The following is a 22,274-nucleotide window of genomic DNA, read 5'->3' on the forward strand; positions in this document are numbered from 1 at the left end:
GACGTTGAATGATCTCCCCGCTCCCTACCCTCTTACATTCGTGAACTTCCCAAATTATTTATAATCATACTGAAATGCTGTACTCTGTCATCAGGATTACCTTATGTATTATTAAATTACATCCTGATAAATGTTCATAGGACTGCTAACAATAACAGTGTCAAGATGAACATATTGTTAGTTTATTAAAAAACATTCAAATTGAAAATAAATGAAGAAAACAAGAAGTTTCCCATTATTGCTCCATTGATGACTCTCGTCCTATGGCCAGCAGTAACGTAAATCTGCCCATCTTAGAGAGGCAGAGAAGCAGAGGGGGACAAGGGGAGGGGGTCCCAGAGTGCTGAGGGCTTCTGAGTTAGTTAACATGACTGCTATCTGATGTTAAGATCTCTCTTTGTAATAACACCACTATTAGTCACATTCATCATAGCAAGCATTGATTGAACAAGCATTGCTCAATATGTGCCAGCCACTATAATAAGCACTTTAAATGCATTGGTTAATTGAATCCTTAAAATAATCCTAGGAGGTAACTGATCTGCGGTAGGCAGGATAATGGCTCTCTGAGGATGCCCTAATCTCTGGAACCTGTGAATCTGTTAGGTTCCCTGGCAAATGGGGAGCAAGGTAGTGAATCAGCTGATCTGGAGATTGGGGGGGATGTCCTAATGAGTTAGGTGGTCTTAAATGATGTCAGCACAGGGTTCTTTAGAAGTGGAAGAGAGACAGTCGAGAGAAGGTCTGAGTGATGGGATGTGAGAAAGATTTAACCAGCCATCGCTGGCTTTGAAGATGGTGACAGGGGGGCATTAGCCATGATTATGGGAAGACGAACAGGGTGGGAAACATTTGGCCTGTGGGCTGTATTTGACCTGGGAAGTCATCCTGACCAGTTAACAGCACACCCTCACCAAAGAGAAGCAGGGCCAGCCACCACATCAGAGGGGATGGAATGAAATATTGGACCAGGATGGCCCGAGAATGATGCTACAAACTTTTCTATCTATCTATCTATCTATCTATCTATCTATCTATCTATCTATCTATCTATCTATCTTTCTATCTTTCTATCTATCTGTTTTCTGGAGTAGAAAGCCTGGGTTTCTCCCAAGAAGCAGCTGGTGGTTTTGAACTGCTGTCCTGTGGTTAGTAGCCCAAGTGTCGATGCTATAAATTGAATCCAAATGGCCTTTTGGCAGAAAAACGTTTCCCACCCCTGCTCAAGAAGCTGGAAAGGACAGAGAGGGGTTCTCTCCTAGAACATCTAGCAAGGAACTCAGCTCTGTGAACACAATGATTTTAGCACAGTGAGGCCCATTTCAGACTTCAGGCTTGTTCTGTAATATAAGCAAGCCTGTGTTCTTTGAAGCCCCCATGGGAATTTGTTAGTGTTCATAGAGAAATGGACAGATCTCTATTTGACATGAACAGGTTGAGATTGAAGAAGAGTAGATGGCCAAGGTCCCACATCAGTGCTCAATGACCACCCAGGATTCGACTCAGGGTGTCTGAGGGTAGAATCTGCTTTCTTGGACGCTTGGCTCCATCTCACTGCCACTGATTTGATGCTGATGCATAGCAGCCCTATAGCACTGCCCCCAGGAGCTTCTGAGATGGCAACTCTTTAGAGGAGTAGAAAGCCCCATCTTTCTCCCTTGGAGGGGCTAGTGGTTTTGAACTTCAAACCATGCAGTTACCCGCCCAATGCTTAACCACTACGCCCATGGACTCCCAATGAACTGTCCAGCACCTGCTTGACCATAGGATGTGAAACGTCTTGAACAACCTAGTCTCCTCCGGGATGGCTCTCATTGTTAGAGTGAATGCCTTGAGTTGGGGCATTGCCCCTTAAGCACAGAAGTCTTTGGGGAAGCAAGCCCAGTTCCTTCCACCCTCCCCTATAAGCCATGGTTTCACATTCTGATGCCTTCCTGACCTCTCCCTTCTGGAAAGTTTTCAAACTGTCAACACCCGCTGAAGGACCCAACCAGATCGTACCGTCCGCAGGGCAAATCTGTGTACCTGCGGTTCCCTCCAGGAGCTGACCGTGCTGGCCTCAAACCTTCTCAACCTCATTACCAGCGTACTACATGTTGAGTTCTTTGAGCCCAGTATGTCTAGAAATCAGGAAATCAATACCGATAACGTTCGTGTTATCTTGGCCCAAGGATTTGAAAAGATGGCTTGCTTTCAAGTTCCCTTTGAAAAGACCACAAGCTGATTCCTCTTTGTTGCCATGAATAGTGCCGAGCTTATTCCAGCCTGGCTGGGGCTGGAGGAGGGAGCCTCTTGGGGGGAGTCGGGGGACTCTTCTGAGGAGGCCGCCACTTTATAGGAGCCACGACGTGGCCTCGGCAGCTTTGAGAAGTTCTGCTGTTTATTTCTGACGTGGGGGTGGGAGCCAGGAAGAAAATGAAGGAACCATTTAGAGTTAGTAAAATTGCATCATAGGTTTTAAAATACCGTGGGTCGTGATGGCAGAGAGACCTTCACACAAGCATTCATAACCGCTTTCTAAGCCCTTTGATCCCCCAGTTTCAGGGGTGAATTCTGCAGCTCCCTCCTTTCTGCAAACAACCCAAGGCTCGCTGTCAACAAACAGCCCCGCCAAAACAAGCCCGGCCTCCTGCAGCTGCGTAATGATGAGCGCCTGATGGAAAAAAAAAAATACCCACCCATCTTTCATTCATGGTCTTCTGTGGCTCTCCCAAGCAGGGGTGGGAGGGTGGCGGGGAGAACATTTTTGTGGCTGGTGCATGAACACACCAGTAATTACACACGCTGCTCTGTCAGAACTGACTCGAAGAGTCAAAGACGCTTCAACACGAAGCCTTTCCTTTGTAAATACTTTCAGGAACTGGAATGAAAATAGACAATGCCAACACCAAGTGCATTGGGGGATTATCCACCCCCCCACAATCTTAAGTATTTAAAAAATTCTTTTGCTAATTCGAGGGAAATAGCTATAGACAGTGTGGGCCTCTGAGTCTCTCTTGGGGTGCCATAAACTAATGGAGAAAGGCAAAGACCAAGTTAGGGCACAGAGTGGAGACTCCGGTGGCCCGGAATTATACCCCTGCCGTGTATATGTCTAGAGAGTCAACCATTTGGCCTCTAACCATTGGCCCCCTCACTGGGCACCTGGAGAGAATGACATAGAGTGGTCTAACTTTTAGATTAAAAGGGAAAAAATAAATGCTCATCTGAGTGGTCATGCATTTGATGCTCCTGGCTCTAGTGCATACCACAGGCCCGAGAGAGAGAGAGAGAGAGAGAGAGAGAGAGAGAGAGAGAGAGAGAGAGAGAGAGAGAGAGAGAGAAACTTTCCTTTCCAGACTTTTATAGTTTGAGTTTCCTGGCATCTATTTTGCCTCCGTTAGAACATCTTTGCTTATTTAAAATGAGAACCCAAACCAACCAAACTCATTGCCCTGGAATTGGTTCTGACTCACAGCGACCCTATTTGGGGGTGGGGGTGTGTGGGAGTGGGGTGGGGGTGGGGGGCGGGTAGAAGTGCCTCTGTGGTTTCTGAGACTGTAACTCTTTATGGGAGGAGAAAGCCTCCTCTTTCTCCTGAGAAACAGCTGGTGGCTTCGAACCACGGACCTTGTAGGCTAGCAGCCCCATTCATACCCCTCTCCACGACCAGAGCACCTCTTAAAGTAAGAAAAAAGTGTGCAATTCACAAGGGGAGAGCACATGAACGAAGGAAGGCTAATCATTTCCCTAGGCACCTGACGGCCCTGACACACCCACCTACCCATGACCTGGTGGGCTCTCCGTGATCCTCCCTGGTGAGCCTCAAGCACTCATGGTGCACCGGGCATCCATCCATGCACGGGTCAAGTTTCCCTAGTATAGTGAACCCCACTTGCCAATCTTTCCAAAGGGGTTTTCTTGGTATAAAGGCCTGAGCTTTCATTCAACAATATTAAAAGTACACATGCTGACTACGGACCACGTACATGCCCTGACCTTACACATGACTTCATTGCGTACGGCAACCTTGCAAAGTTTCAGAAGAGGAAGCAAAGGCTTAGAGCGATCCCAGGAACTCGCCCAAGGTCACACAGCTAGTAAGTGGCAGAGCCAGGTTTGGGGTGCCAACCAAGTCTATACCCTGCAGCCTCTTCTATAAATAACAGCGAAGAGCGGAGCTATTTGCCAGATACATCCCCAACCTCTTAAGGACCCGGGCTACAGGAGGGTTGCTGGGGAAGCCCTCATCTGCAACCCCATGGGCCTGGCTCCAAGAACACTAGCACCGCAGGGTCTGTTTACACCCCGAGGGCTTTCTGGAAAGGTGCTCCGCTTCTGGTAGGCATGCGGCGATTCTGCTGCGGTCTCTTTGAAGGGCCTAACAGGAAATATCTTGCATCAGCCTAAACTGCTGAGGGACAAATTCAAGTGACTGGCACTCAGCGGGGTTGAAATAACATCGTCCTCAAGTGCTCTGGATTTCTGACCAGTCGTGAAAAAAATCTCCTCGCTAGATCTCTCCCTGTGGACACTCACCAGCAGTGACATTGGCGTTAGGTAACTTCTACATATATACACCATGTGTCAAGGGCCCTTGGCATGGTGGCAAGCTAGAAACATCTCAGAGAACCTGTCCTCATTAGACTCTGGTGGTGTCTCAGCTCCTCTCCTCGTCCTGGCTCTGCCGGTTGCCCTCCTCCTCTGCTTGAGACCCTTGTTCCTCCACTCTTTGGGCTCTATTGCAAACTCAAGCCCGGGAAAATGGCTTTTCTTTTTTTATGAATTCCACTTGGCCTGCCTGGGCCAGCTGCACCGTGGGAGGCCTGCGTGGCTGCCCAGGCCCTGAGCTTAGAAGGGTCTGCTACGTGGCTCAGTGCTGTCCACTGGGGAAGTCTTGACTCTTGATAACTTTTGGATAAGGTGTCCTGAGTTTGCGTTTACTCCTGGCTCTCACAAATCATGTGGCTCACTCTTCTCCCCAATGCTGGGGTGGACGTTGACTGGGGAGAAGAGTCATACCACATGGGCTAAGAAGGGGTGGTGTGCCCTGTCGTCTTTCCCTTGAAACTCAGAATGCGGCTTCCAACAGAGACCATCTGTAAATGTGGATGGAGTGGACAAGAACTCAACCTTCCTCAGCCTCAGTTTTCTCATCTCTAAAATGAGGAGAGCTGCCCTGTCAGGTTGTGGCGGGCACCGAGAGGGAGCCTGCATAAGGTACTCTCAGAGAATCCCGCAGACACTAGGCACTGGCCAAATACAACCCAGGAGAGACAGCAGGCGAAGCAAACTGAATTTGGACTCTATGTTGGTATGGTTAGGATCAAATCAGCTCTACGGTGTCCTACGACACGAGCTCAGTTAGGTGACTCCACTTCTCCTAGCCTCAGTTCCGGTATCTGCAAAATGGGAATGATAATCTCTACCCGGCAGGGTGGTTTGTTTTGGGATTTAAACAAGCTAATGTGTTCAGGATGGTGTGCTGCTTACGCCTTGGGCTGAGATCTGCATGGTCGGTAGGTCAAAACCACCAGCAGCTCCTCAGGAGACAGACTGGGCTTTCTACTCCCACACACAGCTACAGTCCCAGAAACCCACAGGGGTCACAATGAGTCAGCATTGACTCAATGGCAGTGAGTTTGGTGTGGTACTGTGTTCAAGCCCTGCTGTCACTGTGGGTTACCAATTGGGCTGCTAACTATGAGGTCAGCAGTTTGAAACCACCAGCATCTTGGCAGGAGAAATAAGAGGCTTTCTACTCTTATAAAGAGTTATGGTCTCAGAAACCCACAGGGGCAGTTTGACCCTGTCAGAACCCACAAGATGACATGAGTTAAGTTTGTGGGGTATTTTTGTTTATTTTTTTTAATTTTATGTGCTTGAAAAACCTAGTTTACCACCTAGCATCCCTTTTAACACTTGGTATGCTCTAAAACAGTTTTCAAATGATTTTTGGGGGTATAACCATTAAAAAACTGTATGCTCTACAACTGTCAGTGTACTATATGAATTGATACTACAATGCAGCCGCCTTTTCTGTTGAAATAACTGTATAAAGAATATTTCGGGATTCCTCTTTCTTTGGTAGACTTGGGTGGTTCTGGAAGGCAGGCATCATGTCTTATTTTTGTGTAGATCCTAACACACTTTCTAACACGTTAGGAATGCAGGTGAATGAAATTCTTTCTGGTATTTATACCAACAAAGAGATGATCATTTTCATAGCATGCCTACATTAGCAATTAATAATGATCATGTCAATGATGAGAATGTAGAAGGGGCTAAAAATAGCTCCATCACTACCCTGAAAGACATTTTTTCCCTTCCTTGCCCATCACAGTTGGCTCATCTTCCAGCCTCCCTGGGTCTGGTTCTTGCTCCATTAACAAAGCTATTCCACCAGGGGATATAATTTCGTTTTGTGTAATCAACCATCGTCCTTGGCAACAACCTGTGTAGAGAGGCCCCTAGGGAAAGAATTTCCTGAAGCCATACTAGGACATTCATGACTTGGTGCCGCTTAGGATTCACTGAGGGCTCTGAATGGTGACTTTTCACCCTCTGTGGACTGGGTTCTGTGAAGGACTTTTAGATAGTTATGGGCCAGCTCCCCGGAAACATGCCTTCAATCTGCTACACAAAACACCACGGTTCTCGGAGACTGTGAAGCCACTGGACCCCAGGCTACGAATATATGTTGGAAATGAGGTGCTGACGCATGCTACACCGTGCATGGGTCTGACTCCCTTGACTCAGACCCATATGACAGGGACACATATGGTATGGCCCCACGTAGCTGAAACAGCTAGGATAGGCCAGGGAGGCCCAGAGTGCACAGGGACCAGATTATCAGCAATGACCAGGGGCCTCAGTGCTCAGGGGATCCTGAGCTGAAGGACGGGAGAGTTTGGACAGGGATAAGGGGGATGACTGCCCCAGCATGACAAATGTCACCAATTGTATGTGTGAACACTATTGATATGGCAAACGATGGGCTACATAGGACCTTACCTTAACTGAAAGAAAAATTGTAGTTCGCATAGCCCCCAAACGGAATGAGTACTTCAAAGATATGTTTCTTGATACATTCTAGCCTTGGCTTGTAACACTCTTTTGTTCATAATGTAACATAACAAAAAAAACCCCAAACAGTTACAATTCTCTAGATTTCGCCCCAGGCTTGTACGTGCAGTGCCGGTCGGCATCTGTGGTCAAGGCCGCCAGCCAAGTCAGGACTCCTCTTTAGAGAAGGCGAGGTCCGCCGAGTAAAACGAAGCCTTGTTTGATAATGCCGTTTACATTTCCAAACCCCGGGCACCAGGCTTTCTTCCTATCCCTTGTGGCCCTTCCTAAGTTTAGCCACTGGTGTAATGGGGTAACCATGGCAACAACCACCTGCCTATTTAAAACCCGCTGCAGTGCTAACTCCGGAAGGGTGGAGAAAATGGCTGCTCGCCTGCCTCTCTGTGGGCACCCTGGGGCCTCCAGAGGATTTTCCAGCCGGGCACACGGGCAGGGTGGACACAGTATGGACCCAAAGCTATTCATAGGAGGCGTCCTGTGCCCTGGTGCCCTTGTGAAGCAGGAGCCACGGTTATCCACAATGCTTTCACTTCTTAGGCACGGGGGTTAGCTCACACAGCCCCCCTGGCTCACGTCACAGCCACCCCAGCACTGTGACAACCATGGGAAGGGGAAAGGGGGGCGGGGTGAGGCTCTCGCCTAACCAGGATCAGCCGCTCGCTCATGGGAACTAATCACAGTGGATTTGTTCCTACCTGCACTGAAAGTAGTTCCCTTTTCTTTGAGGGACTTATTTTTTTTAGCAGCATTTGGTTCAGACTAATATTAAAATACAGAGCTCTGGTGGCAGAGTGGGTTACACATTAGGCTACACGGTCAGCAGTTCAAGTCCCTCAGCCACCCTGCAGGAGAAAGCTGAGGCTGTCTTGTTTCAGTCTCAGAAGCCCTGTGTAACGGTTAGACTCTGAGTCAGAATCAACTCCAAGGTTGAGGGATTTACATTAAAGCCCACACGAGGAGAGAGGTGAAGAGAGACCGGATACCCCAACCACCTTACCTAGGCAGATCACGTGACCTGATTCCACATGTGGATAACTGACAATTGCTCTATTTATATTGCATCTGTAGGTTGGCTGTTGGAATACGGAACATCTTTGCTGCTGTACTCTCTACAAACTCCCTTCCTTACCAAGACGCCCTGCAACCGGCTCTTCCCCAGCCTCTCTCACTCCTTTCTGTCTGTTCTTCCTGCCTGGGCTGTCGGCCCCCTTGACCCAGCTGGGCAAATGCGTGTGTTTTGTGTCCTGGTTCTGATCACTTGCTTCAGGCCAAGTTCCCGCCTTACATTGTGTTCCCGTGAACAGCAAACAAAACAGAACAGAACCAAACACAGCTGTCACAGAGCTCACCTGACTCAGGGGCACCGCATGTCAGGGGACAGCTGGCCTCCAGAGGGCGTCAGGGGCTGATTCTTCTGACACTGACCACCAGACCTTTCTGCATAGGCGCCTTCCAGTTAATAGCCCAAAGCTTTAAACGCCCAGGGTGCCCACAGAGAGGCAGGCGAGCAGCCATTTTCTCCACCCTTGGACTCCTGTGTTCTTATACCCCAAACCTAAACCCTGACATTGAGTTAGATACAGTTCATAGTGACCCTATATCACATCGTAATAGCCACGTGGGCACGTGCCAGTGCCTCTCCCGCAGTGCTATCCAGGTGTCTGTGAGCTCAGTCTATCTAGATTGCTTGACACCAAGCATCAGGCATATTTGCTTCTGGTCTGTCACCACCACTGGACTACATGTGACTTCCTTTCACGCCTCTACTCCAAGCACCTCAGTGGCTGTGCCTGCTGCTGGATCCGTGCTCCTACGGTGGTTCTGTTGAGTGAGGGAAAGAAGGAATCAACAGAACCTCTACGAATTTCTGCGTGCACGTGTATGCCACTTAACAGTCACGTGTGCATGGGCACGTGGATGGGTGCCTGTCTGCCGAATGGATAGAAGTATCTCACACACACACACACACACACACACACACCATGGCTATCAAGTCGATTATGACCCGATTTAGGGTTTCAGAGACTGCACCTCTTGCCAGGAGCAGAAAGCCTCATCTTTTCCCTGAGTCACAGCTAGTGGACTTGAACTACCAACCTTGTGGTTGGCAGCCCAAACATGTAACTCATCGCACCACCAGGGTTCTGGGTGGAAGTAAGGGAGTACGAACATATGACTGTGTGTGTGCACGAGAAAGGGGCAGACTGAGAGGCGATCTCTTGATTGGTGACTCTGTCTGCAGGAAGAGAAGGAGCAGAAAGCCTGTGTGTGAATGGAGCTCCGTGGGCTGCACGTGGGGAGTGAGGGGGAGCAAGCCTGTGACGGAGAGTGGCTGTGACTCTTAGCACACAGGCAGTTTCATGATGTCCACTGACCCTCCAAAGACTACCTCCTGGGATAGCCTCCGCGGCCTTGGGACCGGTGGGAAGACAGAGAATTGATCGTGGGGGAACTCTTGGAGGGTGTTAGGTGGTATGTGAGTGTCTTCGGGTCACTTCCTGATCTTTGCTTTGAAGAGGACCCTGCGGCCTAAATAAAACCGATCCCTGCAGGCTGAAAGAGCCAGTCCCCATTCTTAGCCTCCCTCCTCCCATCAGTGGCCAGCCCGCAAAGGCATCGCAGAGAGGAAGGAGAAGTGATAGGATTTAGCCTGGGAGCGGGGGAAAGAGAGGCAGAAAGAGGAGAAGGGTCACTGAACCACCCTGGGGCAGCAGTGCGCCTGCCCGCTGGACACAGCTTAGCTCTCTGGAATTCCCTCCCTCAAGCAAGCAGGGTTTGGTTTTGTTTGTAAATCATCAAGCTTTCTCTTTCCTTTCAGTTTGGACCAGACTCTCCCCACCCAGGGTGGGACCTCCTGAGCTGCTGGTCTCCAGAGGCCACTGCCGTCCACTGAAACCGGAGGCTGACCAGCACCAATCCTGGGCTCCCTGGCCCGGCCCTAGAGACACTGCTGCCCCTCCCCTGAGGGTGGGGGAAGCTGAGGGTCTCTGGGGGCCTTCTCTTCTACCTCTCCACCTCCCTTTCCTCGAAGAGCGATGGGGCCGGGAGGGGGCAGCTGTACATTTATGGCAAAGAGGATCTAGCAAGCCCACCTCTAGGGGGCACTCCCCCTCCCCCGGCTGCTCCCCAACTCCTCCTTCTGCATGCCTCCCTCAGGAGGGCTCCACACCAAGTGGAGGCAGGTTTCTGACACCTTTTTCTTCTTGGACATGAAAGCCTTCTTCCGACGGTGTGGCAGGACAGCGCAGGCCCTTGCCGTGCGAGCAGGTGGGAGGCCCGGGTCTGGTCAGGCTGGGCAGGGCAGCTGAGGCAGGCAGAGCAGCCAGGCCTGCAGGGGCCTCTTACCTGCTGTTGAACTTTTCAGGTTGTCTCTCTCTCATCATGTGGAATCTGTGTGCGATCGAAGCATCCTGAAAGGACAAAAGAGGACAGCAGACCTCCGGTTAGTGGCCATGCCACCCAGACCCGAGACCCAACTCACAGTCGAGAACACCAAGGCTGAGAGAGAGGTCAAACACCATGTCCTATGTGGAAGCCAGTGCCATCAGTGCTTGGATGGCAGTGCCCCTGCCACGTCCACTCTGTCCCTGCCTTGTGTGACACAGATGGCTCTAGACTGAGGCAAGGGACAGCCCTGGGTCCTTTGAAGAGAGAGGGTGTCTCTAAGCAGACAGGGTGCCACAGCCTGGGGAGGGGGGGAGGGGGCTAAGTGTGAGTTTTTAGAAAAGCCTCATCATATTAACTCTTCTTTAAAAAATGTTTTATTTTGAAATATTTTTAGACTTGCAAGAAGCTGCAAAAATAGTTCAGAGAGCTTCTCCCAGCATCAGCATCTTACATAACCCCTGCACTGTCAAAAGCAGGAAATCGACATTGGTGCGATGGTCTTGTCTATTAAATACTCTTTTTCTTCTAACTATCCACGTCAGTAGAGACATGAGAGGTGTCGGGTAACCCCCTTCACTGCCACCACCACGGCCACAGTTGTTGAGCAACCTCTCACGGTGGCCCATGCATGTCGAAGTTGTCATAGGGTGGTCAATGGCAGGTGTCTGTTGTTTGTTTTGAGGTTGGTTGCCAGGTCTTTACTCTGAGGAACTTCTGGGTAGGCTTGCACTTTTAACCTTTCTGTGTCCAGCCAAGGGCATTAATCATTCACATCACCTTGGGGCTCCACACCCTGGTGTAAAGGCTAAGCATTCGGTTCGGTTGGCATCCGCATGGTCAGCAATTGGGAACCACCAGCAAGCAGCTCTGAGGGACAAAGAGGGCTTTCTACTCCCATGAACAGTAACTGCCGCAGAAAAGGGACTCTATTCCTCATGACACTGAAAACTCCCTGCCATTGAGTCAAATCTGACTCACAGGACCCCGCAGGACAGAGTAGAACTGGGTTTCTGAGATGCTCCCACAGGAGCACAAAGCCTTTTCTTTCTCCCATGGAGAAAGCCACCGAGGCTCCTCTAAGACCTCATTAGTAGATAATAAAAAAATATGGACTCCAATCCCTGGTTTCTGCTCACTGAAACTCCACTGACCTGATTCTTTCCAAGGTCACTGAGTCCTGTTGTCATGTCCTGTGGACACTGCTGCTCTGTTGAGCCCCTCTCCCCTGAGCTCCCAGGTCAGAGGGGTCCCAGGACACTGCTTCTGGATGTCCAGTCACACACGGTGGCCTTCCCCTGAGTTCTTTCGGTAGCTCACACACCACTCTGAGGGTCTGCTGAATAACTATCATTTCTAGATGCAGATGCCTCCCCCAAAGCCATCTGTGAACCCAACCCTAAAATTCACACCTCACGCTGAACTTTTCTCTCCTGCCCAGCAAGACCACCCCTGTGTCAGCGGTCTCACATTCCAGCAGATGTATCTATGTCGTCCCTCAGGTCCAGGGCAAGCACTTGCTACAGGTACTAAGCTCTTTAAATCAGCAGGCCCATCGGGCTAGAGGGAAGTGACAGCACAGACACAAGGGAGCTGGTTCCGGTCTGTGCAGAAAGACAGAAACCCAGCTACTCGGCTACATTGCTAAGACAGAGCCGAATCTCCTGCAGTATATTTTCAGTGAATACATATTAAAATTCATTTCTTGATATGGAAATGCTATAAAAGAAAATGTACGAATGCTTCTTAAAAAAAAACAACAAACATTCAGGAGACGCAGGTTCCGCCAAGAAGCATTTCTTGAGTGCCCCTGGGGAAGTGAGTGAAATCGAGCTGAGGGAGGGGACAGGAGGCTCACCGACAGGTGAGGGACAGAGGGGAGCTTACAGACAGTGACAGCTGGAATCGGCCTAGTTTTTCCAGGTCTCGAAAGTGTCTGTCTGTAACAGGGTGGGGTCCGACCACTTTTGCAGCCCTCGTTTTAGTGGAAAATCTTTTCCTTGTGGGGCAGCTTTCTGCTTTGCCCGGCTCTGCCTTTCACAGTTGCTGCTATACCTGCTGGAGACCCAGGAGTCAGCCCAGCCACCGGCCACCACAGACGGCAAGGAAGGCGGCTCAGGGGGACAGGCTTCATTAAGGGCAACAATGACTCTGGTGAAACAAGGTCCTGGGGATTAACCGTTTGCATTTTGGATTTTTCATTTCATTTTCCAGCTGCAGGCACTCCAAGCCGAAGGCCTTGGTGGGGCATCCCCGTGGGTGCTAGGTGGGGGGTGTGCGAAGCCATCTCCCACTGGGGCCCGTCCGCCCCCACAGCAGGGTCACAGAACCCTCAGAAAGGGACTCACATGACATCCGTCAAATGGCTCTTGAGAATTCACCAGAATGTTCCAGCTACTGTTTCCCTCTGAAGCACTAACGCTCTTCCCTCGGGGAGCAAAGGGAAAAGCGATTGCATACACGTTGCCTGGTGTGATTCACACTCGACTCGCCTCCAGCCCCGCGTGTGGCTCTGACGGACTCCTGTGTAAAAACGCACCTCTTTGGGATACACACAAGGGGCATTTGTCTGATTCGCCTCGGTTTTTCCCTGTCCAGGTGTGTTTTAACTAGGTTAGGGAAAGCTTCTTTCATGGCGATCAGCTCTCAGAATGTTATCAATGAAGCTGCATGACTGTGAATTTGAAACCCTCATCTGTTGGTAAATAGACAACATAAAAGAGTTGAGCAGCTGCTTGACGGCTGTCTTGAAAAGGCAAAGAGGGCGAACGCACTGACCACGCTTCTCTCCCCGGACTGGGAAGAGCGGCTGGGCTGACCTCATCCGTGCCGGCATGAAGCGGGTGGATGGATGTTCAGGGGTGACTGTCTGGAAATGTGGAGAACCAGCGTGACCTTGGTGCAGACCTTTGTTGAGACTCCACAAGAAAGGGGAGAAAGCCTTTTGTCTTGTCTCGTTGCCCATCTTTGGTTTTATAAATCACTTCCGGAGAGGGAAGATGGAACTGCAAACTCGGTAGTCATGATGCCGGGCATCACACTTGGTAAAGTGGAGGGGCGGCAGAGAAGAGGAAGGCCGTCGACGACAAGGAGCCACACGGTGGCTGCAACAATGGGATCAAGCGCAAGAACAACGGTGAGAATGGCCCAGGACCGGGGGCGCTCCATTCTATTGTGCACAGGGTCACCAGGTGTGGGACCACTCACTGCCGCCAAACGCCGCCCCTCCGGGGATCTTGTCTATGAGGTGCTGGGTAAAGAGGAGATGAGGAGACACATGGGCACAGACTACTTCTTCTTGAACTCACGCTCCAGGAATGTCCTTAGATAAGGGCTTTCTGTGCCCCTTCTAGTGATTTAGACTTTGAGATGTTGAAAGGTCAGTAGAATCTAATGTAAGCCACGTATGGAACTTAAATATTCTAACAACTACCTTAAGGAAGTAAAACCAAGCAAACACCGAAAAAGCCTCAAACTCAGATCAGTTTAATTTCAAAAATATATTTCAATGTACCTAATGACCATAAACATGCCAGATAGTCAGTAGAGCAATATTATTTACACTTTTCCCCAAGTTTTTAATATCCGTATATTAATACTCACAGGGCATCTCACTTTGGACAAGTCACATTTCAAGGACAAATGGCCTCATGTGACCAGTGGCTACATGTTGGCAATGGGAGTCCAGGTCCCCTTGGCAAGGAATGGAGGCAACAAGATGAGAAAGAGACCATAGAGCAGGCTGTTTGGAATTGGGGCTGTTCTGAGAAAATGCTGCCAGAGAAGGGGATGGAGAGCCTGTGCACATCCTCCTCATGTCCCTGCCATGAGCCCCATTGTCTTGGTAAGTTTATGGCTTTCACAGATGATGGACAATGAATCTTCCTGACACATCTACTGGATAAAGCCTGCCTGTGGGGGAAACTTGGCTGGAGAAGCCTAATCAGTATAATCCCCCAAATACCAAACTCACTGCCATCAAGCCGATAAGGCCTCACAGCGACCCTATAGAAACGACCCCGTGGGCTTCTGAGGCTGTACCTCTTGGTGGGAGTAGAAAGTCTCATCTTTCTCCTGAGAAGTGGCTGGTGGTTTTGAACTGCTGACCTTGCAGTTAGCAGCTCAACTCCTAACCCACTGATAGTGGGAGGAGATGTGGCCTCTCCTTGGCCCCTGGGTTCCCTTAGCATCAGAAATAGATTTCATTGAATCAAGGGATTAGCTGTTCACTCCTCCTGTTCAGGCTTAGTGAAAGCAGAGCCTTTGAGGTCTTCCGAGTTACACCGGGCCCAGGAACTCTGTGGCTGTCCGATACTTCCTGTCACTGATACCTGGCCATCCTGACATTTCTGCAGCTCTAAAAATAAAGAGCAGGGAGATGAAGGCCAGAGAAGTCAGAGGAAGTGAAGTCCTGAATGAGGATGTTTAAAATCTCCTGCCACTGGATAGCACCAATCAAAGGGACCGAGAGGGCCAACTCTGTCGACCTGTCACTGATGGCCACCTGGCATGCGGCTGATTAGAATGTGCTGGGAATGGGGCCAAGCCCCCAGTCACTCCCAAGACAGGCCGGGAGAATCTGGACCCTCGGCCTTGTTTCTTTGCTTCTCTTTCTATGAAATGAGTTCTCCTGACACTGAGGGGAGGAAGATGGGCTTTCTACCCCCGTAAAGTTGCAGCTTTGGACACGCACAGGTGCAGTTCCACCCTGTCCTACAGGGTCGCTATGTGTTGGCATCGACTCGATGGCAGTGAGTTTGGTTTGGTTTGTGTTTATTGGCACTAAGGAAGCGGTGTGACCTCAACAGGGCAAATCTTCAACAAAAAAAAAACAAACCCCACCCCCCCAGGAACATCTCCGTGGTGGTCACTTTCATCACTTTTATAAACGCTAGGCAGCAGACATTTGATATCACTAAGACACTTCAAGTCCTCGCAAAGAGGCGAGGGTTATACCAGGCTCTCCTTGCCAAAGGAGGCCGACTATTTAATCATTGTAAGGATGTAACAGCGGTTGGTTTACATACCTCCTTCTCCTCTTACCGAGTTTGGGAAGTCAAATAGGGAGCAAGACCTTCTGCAAATGTCAGCCCCAGAGGCTATGAGGGTTGCTGGTGGGTTACTTGTTTTCTCAAGAATTTCTCTTCCCCAACTCTTAAAGAGCGAGCACACAAACCCTGCAAATATCTTACGGAGAGAAGGAGAAGGGTACACCAACAAGGGGCGAAATGTCCCAGTGCCTCACCCCTCCACACTGAAATATTCAGCATTCACGGGAAAAGACAAGAGAGAGAATGTGCCGTGCTTCATCAGGTCAAAGATGAGCAGATTGGGTTGTTGTGTGGCACTTCAGGGCACACCAGTGGCCTGTCCACTGTGAGCGATGAACTATCTGCTTCTGTGCATGTCCTTGGGGAAATCTTCTGCCCTCCCTCCTTTCCTTCTTGGGGTCAGTTTTGGCTCTTGGATTTAGGGGTTGGTTATCTCAGGCACCCATCACTCTCACCTGTTAGTCTGTCACACTGTGGTGGCTCTGCTGTTGTTATGGTGCAAGAAGCTACGCCACCAAGTCCACTGCCATCCAGTTGACCCCACACATCGCAAACCTGCATTTCCAAGGCTGGAAACCTTTTATGGGGGAAGAAAGCCTCATCTTTCTCCTTTTGAGCAGCTGGTGGGTTTGAACCACCGACCTTCTAGTTAGCAGTCAACATCTACCTGATAGCGCCACCAGGGTTCATTAGGTAGGTCAACAAGTGGCACAAATCATTTATACACATCAAGGACCTTGAATACTTTATGAGGAGTCAGAAAAATGAAGGCACATCTCTTCATCTCTCTGAGCGCCTGTCTCCTCACCAGTAACAATGGCCTTCAGAGTCGTGCGAAGAATCAAGAAAGTCCAGCAAATTTTAAATCCTACTATAAATAGATGGTGTTTTTAGAAGGTATAAATAGAAAGGATTATTTTTAATCCTTTCCTCTTCCATGGTTCTGTCTTTAGTTTTCTTATTAAAAAAGCAAAGCATTCCCCTTAAATCAGTCATCTCTTTAAGCAACCTAACATCATTTCTTCCTCTTTCCATTGAATAAACACATATGTATGTATGTATACGTCTACTAAAGCACTAAAATGGTCCACAGGCTCAGGGCAGGATAGCCGAGGAGCGCAGGTCTCACAAAGTCTGGAGGAAATCCTGCGCACATGAAACTGAGAGGCAAAATCCTTAAGCAAGAACATGGAGAGGGAGGAAGCTGGCGGCAGAAGGGGGCGGAGCCACGTGACCACTCTTCTCCCTCTTTGAGTGTCCTCAGGCCTCATCCGTTCACTGGGACAAGCACACCCGCCTGGCGTGTGTACTGGAAGCAGCCCTCATCGCCACACTCAGGGCTGCGATGAGGGCTACTTGCAATGAGAGAGGCGGGAACACCAGAGAGCATGCTGTAACATGCTCCCCAGCCCTGCTCTCTTTATGAAAAGCGTCCATCGCTGCTCCCATACCCACTCCGACAGCCTGGGAAGCAGTGTCCTGCCAATTACCCCAGCCTTTTCTTTCTGCTGTCTGAATTCAGCAAAACCAGCTGAGCGGCACTAGATGCGACTGGGGGAGAAAGACAAAGGCAGTCCTATCCTTGCCTCTGTAGTTGGGGGAGTCAGGCACATAGGTCCCCCCCTTCTGACTAATGCAGAGGGACTTCATGGGTGAGCACAGATGCTGTGGGGCATGACTGAGGAGCCTGGAGCGCCTTCTTGAGGGGTCAGCCCGGAGGAGGTGTCCCCAGACATGTGTGCCGCACACGTGCCGCGCCATGTGGTTGAGATACGGGGAGAAGATAAGGAGAAGATGGACCCGACCCGCCGAGCCAGCCAAACCGGCCCAGAAGCCACCCGGGCCTCCCTGGGGGCTGCAGTCCCAACCATGGGGCTCAGCCAACAGTCTCTCCGGACCAGGCTCTTTCAGGATTTCTCAGTGCTGCTGTGCTTTAACTGCTGCCTATTGCCCAGATGGGCAATAGGACTTTGAAGATGCCCCACCTTTCCTCCTTGGTTTAGTTAACAGGAGAAGGGCAATGGCTTTTGTCATAACCAAGGAGAACTGCCAGTACCATCGGGCTGCCCACGCCCAGGCCAGATGAGGCGGTGTGTGGACCCTGCCTGTCCAGCTTGGCAGCCTCTTCCAGGAAGAAAGGCAAATTCTGGCCAACTCACCACGCCAATGGAGAAGTAGTTGTTCATGATGTTGTATGGGACCTGGTCCCCGTTCTCCCCTTCCTCTCTGGGGCTCACTTCTAGATGCCAGCGGTCCAGCATGACCAGGGGGCTCTCCTCGATGTCCTTCAGGATCTTCGTCAGGCTTCCCCCCTCGTAACCTGTGGAGCACAGCCTTGCATTGGTCATCAGGGCAGAAAAGCCAGAGATGTGGTGGATGCCCAGCATCTGGGAGAGGGAGACCCCAGCGTGTCTTTGTACTGTAAACATTTATGTTCCCTGAGTGGAGGACAAGGGGAGGGAAGTGATGGTTAGAACGAACCTGGTTGATGAGTAAGCAGGAGCAGGAGGGGGCTGTGTGACTGAGCATGACTGGCCTGTAAGGTTAGGTAACTGCTCATGGAAGGACAACAGCTCTGTGCCAGGACCACGCAACATCAGAGGTAGACAGTACGGTAGACAGAGATTTAGGATTGTTCCCACAGTCCTTGCCCCGCGACACCAACATCTTCTAGGATCCCAAGACTTCAGAATCAAGAGGTAGTCCTTTGAGGATTATTTTATGTTACATATCATTCTAAGAGGATTCATTTTAATCGGGCAAACCTTTAAAGGGACTGGGCTCTTCCTTAAGAAAGATGAAAAGTTTAAGAAAACTTTGATGTCGGGAAGACCTTTTGTGACTGGCTTCCAATGGCGGGATCCAGGTGGCAGGGATGTGAGCATCCTCGAGGAGCTGCACGTGGTCCCCAGGTGACATGCCACAAAGACACGGGGACTTCAGTCCTACAACCATAAGGAACTGAATTTGGCTAATAACCTGAGTGAGCTCACAGAAAAAACTTACACCAGTCTCCAGAAAAACGTCTCCGAGCGGCATCCTGATTTCAGCCTGAGACTTTGTACTTTACCAAGCATGCTGTCTTTCTCCGGGAGCTATCCCTCCCGATAACATGTCCAAAGCGCATGGGATGAAGGCTCACCAGCCTCACTTCTAAGGAGCCTTCAGGCTGAACTACCAGCACAGATCTGCTTGTTCTTCTGGGAGCCCATGAGAGATTTATGCATTTATTATTTTTAAAAATCATTTTATTGGAGACTCACACAACTCTTACCACAATCCATCCATCCATCCATCCATCCATCCATCCATCCATCCATCCATCCATCCATCCATGGTGTCAAGCACATTTGTACGTATGTTGCCATCATAATTTTCAAACCATTGTCTTTCTACTTGAGCCCTTGGTATCAGCTTCTCATTTCCCTCCTTCCCCCACTCTCCTGCCCTCATGAACCCTTAATAATTTATAAATGATTATTTTTTCATGTCTTACACTGACTGATGTTTCCCTTCACCTATTTTTCTGTTGTCCATCCCCCCTAGGAGGGGGCGATATGTAGATCATTGTGATCTGTTCCCTCTTTCTCCCCCACCTTCCCCTTCACCTCCTGGTATGACTACTCTCATTATTGGTCCTGAGGGATTTCCAGCTCTTATCTGTAGCAATGTACATGCTCTGGTCTAGCGGAATTTGTAAGGTAGAATTGAGTTCATGATAGTGGGGGAGGGAGGGGGAGGAACCATTCCAGAACTAGAGGAAAGTTATATGTTTCATCAGTGCTATACTGTAACCTGACTGGCTCATCTCTTTCTTGTGACCCTTCTGTAAGGGGATGTTCAATTGTCTACAGATGGGCTTTGGGTCTCCACTCTGCACTCCCCCCATTCACACTGATATGATGGGATATTTAATATTCTTTATAAACACCATTATTCAATGGTATCAATTCCTCCCTATCTTCTTTATTCATTGCCTAGCTATTACATGCATATGAAGTGAATGAAAATACCATGGCTTGAGTCAGGCATACCTTAAAGTGATGTCTTTACCTTTTAAAAAGATCGTGTGCAGCAGATTTGCCCAATGCAAAGCATTGTTTGATTTCTTGACCGCTGCTTCCATGAGCATTAATTGTGGATCCAAGTAAAATGAAATCCTTGACAACTTCTATCTTCTCTCTACTTATCTAATGCTGTTTATTGGTCCTGTGGGGGGGGGGGGTGTATGTTTCGACTTTCTTTATACCGACGTGTAATCTGTGATAAAGACTGCAGTCTTTTCTTCATCTGTGCTTCCAGGCTTCTTCCCACCCGCAGGCAAGCTCGGGTCAGCTGCACACTGAAGGTTTAATGAGCCTTCCTTCCCTCACGATGCGGCCTCTTTAGTCACAGAGACCAGCTTCTTGGATTATCTGCACATCCCACAGATGGAGTAAGTCTGGTGCAAGCATACAATCCTGACAGCCTTTTCTGACTTTAAATCATACAGTATCTCTTTGTTCTGTTTCACCAATTGCCTCTCGGCTTCTGTACAAGTTCTACGTGGAGCCAATGAAGGCCTTTACCACCATTGTCGATGTGATCCATGCTTTGCTTTCATCCACACACTTGAGTGTCTTTGCAGAGTAGATTAAATACCAGTGAACACTGTTCTATGCCTTCGCTGGCGTCGGGCTTGAGCTCCTGGCCATTCTCTGTGGATGCACTGCTGTGACTGGGGTTTCATTGCTCTCCCGCACTTTCCCTTGCGTGCGATGACATTAACGCTATCATCAACGGCCATGGCGCCCTGCGTCCACCCGATCCCATCTGCTGAGGACATTGTTTGGAGCGGTCCGCATCGGTGGGATTGCCTTTCAGGCACTGAGCTCCGCCAATCAGCTGGCTACATCGCGCCTTCCCATTTTTTGGTACAGATGAGTGAGCGCCTCCGGTGCTTCATCTTTGGAAACATTTCCCGTGCATTCTGTCCATTTCTGGAGCCTTCTTTTCCACCCATGCCTTCGGGGCAGCTTGAACACCCTCCTCCAATTTCATCGGTTCTTACGGGTATGCTACCTCCTGAAACCGCCTGATTCTTCTTGGTGCAGAGACAATGTGTGTTCTTCCCCATTTCTTTGGATGCTTCTGTCATTTAATAATTTGCCTCTAGAAACCTTCCAAATTGCACCTCAAGCCTTAAATTTTTCCTTCAGATCCTTGAATGTGTTCTTCCCTTCGGTCTGTCTGACTCCAGGTCTGTGCCCATTTCATTAAAATCCCTTCCGCTGCCTTCTTCCATCTCCTGGGCTTCCCGGTCCTTTTTCCTAGTCTGTCTTAGTTACCCGAGGCCACCCTGCTCTTTGAAATCTTGGCGGCATAACTTCCAGCACCACAGTCACACACTAGCCACCACAGGATGACAAACTCACAGGAGAGGTGGGGAGAAGACAAAAGCAGCGAGTGAACTGCATGGAACCAGAGGGTGATGGGACAGCAGGGAGCCCTTTAGGGCGACCTTGCAGAGTAGTTTCAAATGCCCCCAGCTTTGCCTCCTTCCGCAGGGCAGTCCTCACAAGGGTACCCCTGTCAGATTATGACTTACCTGACAACAAGCAGTGCCTCCCCGGTGGTCTTGGTTCCTGAGGCCGAGACCACACCTTGGGCTTGTGAGTGGGGGCTGAGCAGAAGAGGGAGGGAGGGATCACCTGGGGACCATCAAGAGGTCCTCTCTGATGGGGAGTGGATAAGAACCCCAAACCCTGAGGCTCAGATGAGTTTCCAGCCTGGGGAGGGACGGCTCTCAGCAGTGGGGAGGCAGTGCCTCCTCTCAGGAGGTGAGGGCTAGGAACTGGGGCTCCTCACGGCCCTCACTCTGTTTTCACTTGGGGCTATAGGAACTTGGTGGTTAAGAGGGTGCGGTCTGTAAATTCTGAGTGGCCCCCGCAAATGAATGAGCCCACAGGGCAGTGAGGGACAGCATGGGCTGCCTTCTGCCTACTTGGCACAACGAAGGAAAGTCTCCTTCTCATTGCGAGCTCCCATGCCAAGAATGGCTGGGGCAGAGTGTGTATTCAGGGTGAGGGTGGGGAAGTGGACGGGGAGGTGTCCATCGATCTCCCCCCTGCAGGGACTGCATTCGTGCAGTCAGCCAGGAAGGCGGGCTTACTTACTGGAGCCTTTGCTTAGTGACATCCCCTCAGAAGGTATTTTGGAGACCCAACCCTTGGTAGCTGAGAACGTTTGGAAGTCAGATCTCTGAAGATGCCATCAATTAAACCAACACGAGGTGGGACTGGAGTAGAATGGGTCCCAATCCAATAAGACTCCAACCCAATGCAACTCACTCGCACTGAGTCCAGCCCAGCTCATAGTGACCGTCTCTCTAGGACAGGGTAAAATGATCTCTGTTCATAGGGGTCTAAAGCCTCATCTTTCTCCAGAGCAGCAACTAGTGGTTTCAAACTGCTGACCTTCTGGTTAACAACCCAACATGTAACTGACTATGCCACCAGGGCTCCTTCCAACAAGACTCAAAACCCCCAGAATCAAAACCCCATAGTCGCTGCCATTGACTTAATGTTGACTCCTAGCTGCCCTGCTGTGTGTTCCCAGACGGTAACTATTTATGAGAGTGGAAATCCCAGTCTTTCTCCCAAGGAGAGGTGTTTTCAAGCTATTGACCACGCGGATAGCAGCCCAACACGTAACCACACCACCACCAGGGCTCTGGGTCCATTATGACTAGTGTCCTTATGAACGAGAAGAGACCGGGGCAGACACTCACAGAGG

General features: G+C 49.9%; 1 protein-coding gene across 1 annotated transcript in view; it reads right to left on the reverse strand.

The window, feature by feature from the left end:
• DGKG (diacylglycerol kinase gamma) overlaps nt 1-22,274 on the reverse strand; it is a 273,423-nt gene that overhangs the window by 102,369 nt on the left and 148,780 nt on the right. Inside the window, exons 19-20 of the mRNA XM_075556178.1 lie at nt 17,660-17,820; nt 10,411-10,475 (exon numbers count right to left, since the gene is read on the reverse strand). Of these exons, the coding sequence (XP_075412293.1) occupies nt 10,411-10,475; nt 17,660-17,820 (226 nt within the window). The remainder of the gene's footprint in view (nt 1-10,410; nt 10,476-17,659; nt 17,821-22,274) is intronic.

Source organism: Tenrec ecaudatus, chromosome 8, assembly GCF_050624435.1.
Source record: "Tenrec ecaudatus isolate mTenEca1 chromosome 8, mTenEca1.hap1, whole genome shotgun sequence".
In the NCBI taxonomy this organism is placed as follows: domain Eukaryota; kingdom Metazoa; phylum Chordata; class Mammalia; order Afrosoricida; family Tenrecidae; genus Tenrec; species Tenrec ecaudatus.